The sequence below is a fragment of the Bison bison genome, unplaced genomic scaffold (assembly GCF_000754665.1).
Source record: "Bison bison bison isolate TAMUID 2011002044 unplaced genomic scaffold, Bison_UMD1.0 scf7180017864307, whole genome shotgun sequence".
In the NCBI taxonomy this organism is placed as follows: domain Eukaryota; kingdom Metazoa; phylum Chordata; class Mammalia; order Artiodactyla; family Bovidae; genus Bison; species Bison bison.
Window position 1 is genome coordinate 658676 of NW_011494879.1, and position 5682 is coordinate 664357.

The 5682-nt window shown below is 63.0% G+C and overlaps 1 protein-coding gene across 1 annotated transcript in view; it reads right to left on the bottom strand.

The window, feature by feature from the left end:
- Positions 1-5682, bottom strand: part of DAB2IP (DAB2 interacting protein) — a 168689-nt gene that overhangs the window by 27330 nt on the left and 135677 nt on the right. The window contains exons 3-4 of the mRNA XM_010852104.1: positions 2102-2255; positions 397-495 (exon numbers count right to left, since the gene is read on the bottom strand). Of these exons, the coding sequence (XP_010850406.1) occupies positions 397-495; positions 2102-2255 (253 nt within the window). The remainder of the gene's footprint in view (positions 1-396; positions 496-2101; positions 2256-5682) is intronic.

Consider the following 5682-nt stretch of genomic DNA (forward strand, 5'->3'; position numbering starts at 1 on the left):
GCAGTGATGACAGCTGGGGAGAGGCCTGGCGGCAGTGGGAACACTGGGCAGTGGGTGCCAGCCTGGGCCGGCAGTGCTTGCCTGGACGAGGGGACTGGTGGCTAAGCTAGACATGGAGGGCTAGGCAGGCATTGGCCATGGGGGGAAGGGGGCACAAGAGTTCCAGACAGGACACCGGCATCCAAAAGGCCGAGCCTGGGTTCTCTGGCCTGGCCGCCCCAGTGTGCAGCTCAGCCTCTTTCCGAGCCCAGCACTATGGCCCGCTCCCGCCCCGACCACACCCCAGTCCCAGCCCCCTCCAGAGCCCCCGCCCTCTGCTCTCTTGAGTCGGAGCCTGTGCTCTGCTCCAGGTGCAGCCTCCGCCCCGTGCCCTGGGGGCTGGGGACACAGGCCCACCTTGTTGGGATGCACGGCTCGCCGCAGGTTCTCCATCCACTTATCCCGCTCAGCTGCTGACCGGCAGGAGAAGCACTTGCTTCCTGAGGACGTCGTCACCTGCGGGGGTGGCACAGTGTCACGGGGAGGGGGAGGCACGATGGAGGACCTTCGGGGCTGGGGTGGGAGGAGGGACCCCGGCTGTCAGGTCTGACGGCACCGCAGCCTCAGGGAGGAGGCAGGACGAGATGCATGGTGCCCCCTGGATTTTATGTTTGCAGGTGGTGCCCAGAGGCCTGTGGTCCCAGAGCAGGATGGTGACAGGACAGCGTCCAGCCCCGTGCCAACTGGAGCCTGAGCCCTGCCTCTGGGCCCTCTGTCTTCAGGAAAGCATCTCTCTGAGTCCACCCTCATTCTCCTGGAGATGGTGGAGACAGAAGGCACAGCTTCTGCATGAATCGGAGGACACTGAGGTCTCCCTCTATCGCTGGCGCCAGAGGCACCCCGGAGACAGCCCCGGGTCGGCCTGAGGGTCGCCTCAGTCCTCAGCTGACACCTGCTGACGATGCTTCTCTTGCTGAATGTGACGGCAGTGGTGGTCACAAAGGGCTAACCTATTTGAGGCCGGACTAGAGAACCGAGAATGGTCTCTCTGGGTGTGCTGGGCCCTGGGGTCTGTCCTGGAACCCTTACCCTCCCTGCCCTGTCTGGCTTGCTCATCCTCCAATTTTCTCTGGGAGAGGAAGCCCAGCCCAAGCTGCTCCTACTCTGTCCCACTGTCCCCTGCATCTTGCTGAGGGCCCTATCCAGCCATTCATGGGCCATACAAGCCACAGCATCCCCTGCTGTGCACAAGTGGGCAACTAGCATCAGGCTCTCCCCCACCCCAGACAGAGAAGTCGGAACCCAGGATTCCAGTGCGGCCAGGAGTCCTGAACCAGAAATAGCACCCAAGGGGGCACAGGGCTGGGGCAAGGTGCCAGGTACCACCCCAGTCTCCCCTGGAGCTGGGGGCGCCAGGAGGTTGCCACAGCAGTTCCATGCTCATGCCTCTATCGGAAAGCTCCCCTAATTATGCAAGATCGTCGGGGGTGGGAGGCTTCCCAGAGACAGAGGTGGGAAGAGAAAACGAATAATTAGAGAAGCAATTAGGAACTCCCAGGAACACCTGCGATATTAGTTACCCGGGTCCTGACTTGGCCTTGTGAGCTCTGACATCTCTGGGCCAGATTACCCGTCTACAGGAGGCACTGGACAGGGATCCCCAGGGAACAGCCTGGCCGGGTGGGGTGGCACCCCCTCTGCCCTCACACCTCGGGTCACAGAAGGCGGGGCAGGAAAGATCCTGGCTCTCACCATGCAGAGGCCAGAGAAGGGGGTGCTCTCTCCACGGCCCCACACCACACTGGAGGGGTTTCACAGAGAGGTGAGCAGGCTTGAGCCATTCCACACATGCCTTGGACGTCCCTTCCACCCGCTCGGGACTCCTGCACATCCCCGCGTGGGGGACAGTGCTGGTCAGTCTCCAAGAAGACCACAGGGCAGGAAGGAAGCCCCCATCTCCCAGCTCCATCTGGTCTCTTGGGAGTCCAAAAGCACTGACAGTTTCTGGCCACTGCCCCCAAAGAGTGGAGGCCACAGGACCCTCCAGGAGGGCAGCTGACGGAGAACTGGCCTCCTGCGGGAGGACACCTGGGCCTGCCCCACCCCGCCGCCCCGGACCCACCTCAAAGCAATAGTCCTGGCCCAGGATGCTGCTGTGCACGGGCTTGATGACCACCTCCTCCTCCATGCTGAGGTCCAGCGCCTCCACCGCGCTGCTGGGGCTGAGCAGGGACTCGTGGGAGCGAGACTCTTTCAGCCTGGGCATCAGATGAGACCTGGGGGCGGGCAGCAGGGCTGTCAGGTCAGCCTGCCCTGTCCCCTCCCTTCCCCTCTTCTCCCAGGAGGCCTGCCCAGAACCCCCTGCAGAGGCCATCACACCTCTCAACGCCCACAGTCCTTTCTGTCTTAAGACAGATTCAGGGGTGTGTGGGGGGGTGATGATGGTGCGGCAGTCAGAGACCCGCAGGGAAGAGCAGACCTGACCCAGGCAGTCTTCCAGGGTTGGATGCCCTCCCCACCCCCCTGGTCCTCTTCCAAGACAGAAGCAATCGCCCTGTCCCAACATTTCTCCAGGCCACCACTGCTTACGGAGCCCTTTCACATACACCAGCACACCCACCCACAGGCCCCAGGTGAGGCAGGTGTGCCGTGGGACTCTGTTCCCTCCTCACACCCGAGGACCATGAGGCTCAAAACGGAAGGGATGGAGCCATCTCTGCAGTGCTGAGAGGCACTCAGTGAGTGTTAAGAGGGAGACAGGGTGCACGCGCTGGGGCTCGGGGCCAGGCCAGGGTCAGGGGGCCCAGCACAGATGGGCCCTGACTGGCTGTGGACCTGGGTCCCTGAGCAAGTCCCTTCCCTGAGCCTCGGCTTCCCCTTTCCACGGAAAGCATCTCAGATGGCACCTGGTGCTTGATGGAAGTCCACCCAGAGAGGCAAAGCTCCCTTTCCACAGTCAACAGGACACAGCAGGCAAGACACCGGGGCCCCTCTCCCATAGCGGGGGCACAGGAAAAGCCAGAGCACCAGCCAGGCCTGCTAAGACCACCCCAGGGCAGAGGCTGGGCAGGCCACGGCCCTCTGCACGTCCAAACTCTGCGCTTAGCTCACCTATACCTCCCCAACTCCAACACCCTCCAGCCATTCAGCTCCTGGCCTCCAAGGGTTAAGCCACCGCCTCTCCCTGCCTCGCCAAAAAAGACCCTCCCTCACTCAGGTCAGTGAGGCGTGGTGGGACCACCACACATCTCCCCTCAGGGCACAACCCTGGAACCCATTTCTACAAGCACCTGCAGTAAGAGGAGCTGAAGCCCCTAAGTGTGGACCCAGGAGTTCAGAGATGAGCTGGACTGGCCCTACCTAGAAGGCCCCACAGGCTGACTGACAGAGGCCACCCTCTAGCCCCAACACTCTGCATCTCCCCTGGCAACGGTCCTCTTGTATGCGCAGCATGGGAGTCAGAGCTAGAAATGGGATCTCAGCTCTTGTGGACCCCACAGCCCCACCAAGAGAACCAGTCAGACTCCCCCTAAGTGCTCCCTCATGCCCAGCAGAAAGCAGGCATAGGGCAGGGCTCCGGTTGGTCGCTGGAGCAGAGCCAATGCCCTCAGGCAGGACTTGTGAAGGCTCCCAGAGGAATGGACCAGAGGGAAGCTGTGAGACAGTCTTAAAGCCGACTGGAACCCACCCAAACCTCCCCAGGACCCGCTCAAGAACTAAGGCCAATGGCACACACAGCTGTGGTGCCCCTGCACCTCCAGTGCCCTCTCTGGGAGGCAGCACTGCGTACACGCAGACACACACGCACAAACACACACACACACACTGCCACGCCACGCCACAGGCGGCGCCGACAGCCTTCTTACCGTGACGAGCCCCCCAGGTCCTGCTCGAGTGGCCCAACCTCCTTTCCCCTCCCAGAGCTGACCAGTGCCGTGGGTGGAGCTGCCGTCCACTGAGCTGAGATTCCACCCTGGGCCTCCCTCATGGAATGTGGCTCCATACCTCAGTGCAAGAGACGCCCTGCCTCAGACACCAAGGAAATCACCCAGCCTCTGACGGGCCAGGACTCAGGCCCCTAGACTAGCTGGGGCTGAAGATCCAGCCCATCGACCAAGATCCGGCTGCTTTCTGGCCCAGCCTGGAAACCCCTGCCAGGTCCAGGTAAGATGCTGGGAGCGGAGCGGGTGGAGCACAGACCCAGGAAGTACGGGGAGGAGCTGGCAGGCTGGGGCCGCCTCCTGCCTGGGGCACCTGAACCAGCCAGCTGGGGAAAGGCAAGGGAGACCTATTCTATGGACTGGGCCTGCCCACAAAGACCCCGGTGGTGGTGGTGGTGGGGGAGTGTCCTGGTTCTACAGCCCCAGGAGGCCTGGCACGCCCAGGGTAGACCTCAAAGCAGCCACAGCCTCCTGGAGGCTGTGGCTGCAGACCCCCCTCCTCCTTCCCCACCATCCTGCTCCACAAACATGCCCTGGCTGGCCCGGGCCTCACCTGGAAGGTTCCTGATGGCACAGAGGCGCTGTGGGAAGCTCGCGGCTGAGGCATCCTGGGCTAGCCCTGATCCTCCCCACCTCCCAGGGAGCCTCTCGGTGGCAGGACCTGGAGCAGGGGCCCCACCCCACCCCTGCAGCCCAAGCTGACCAGCAGGAGGAGGGGTGGGGCGGGGCCCCGGGAGGCTCAGTGGCCACTCCTAGATCTCCCAGGTGCTTCTGGGACAGAAGTCAAGGGCTGGGCTCTGACCACTGCCCCATAATGGGGAGGCCCAGTGGGCCTGTGCTCTCTGACTCACATGCAGACGCTTAGTCTTCCCTCTTACCTGCAGCTTACCTGCCCCCGAGCTCCCCATAAGGCTCGTGGGGGAAAGGGGCACCTATCCATCAGGCCCTGGCATGCAGCTCTGGGCCCAGAGGGGAGCCGGTCTGTTGTGCCCCTGAAGGGTGGGACTTCCTGGCAGAAGGAATCTGTCCATGGAAATGACTGATAAGATGACTGACTGGGACTCAGGGAGGGGAAAAGGTCACGTGGATGCTTCCTGGACCCAGGAGGCCCACCTCAGAGCCTAAGAACCACCTCTTCCAGGAAGCTGGCCAGCTCTGTTCCAGGCCCACAGCACAGCACCTAACACTCCACTCAAGGACTCCAGCCCCATCCATCACCAGGGCAGGCTTCGACCCAGCCCGCCTCTGCTCTGGCCAGCATTGTTGAGCACTTCCTTTCTCACCTCCAGCCCCTGCCTTGTCCGAGGCTGGGCCCGAAGCCCATCCCGGGAGGGAGGGAGGGCACAGGCCATCACAGGCTCCCAGACTCCACGGGGGCAGTGAGTGGGCACCATGTTCCTTCCCAGGAAGCTTGGTAAGGTGATGAGACAGTGCCCCGCTCCTTCCCTGTTCGTGGGCGCCCACCTCCTCTAGGTCAGGGCACTCTGCTGATCACATTCCACGCACACAACTGTGCCAGGAACACTCATCTGCCCATTTCACAGAAGGTAAGATGGGCTCGGGGAGCGGCAGTCCCTGCATCTGCCCAAGGCTCCTGCGGGCAGGGGGGCCAGTTGGTCTGGGAGCCCTGCCCACGGCTGTCCTGTGTGGTCTGGGGGCCTGGGCTCGGAGGCTATCGTATGCTAGGCCCCCACCCAGGTCAGGCCCTTCCCTGCTGTGCTGAGGCGGGGGTGGGAGAGAAGGTGGCCCAGCACGCCCACGC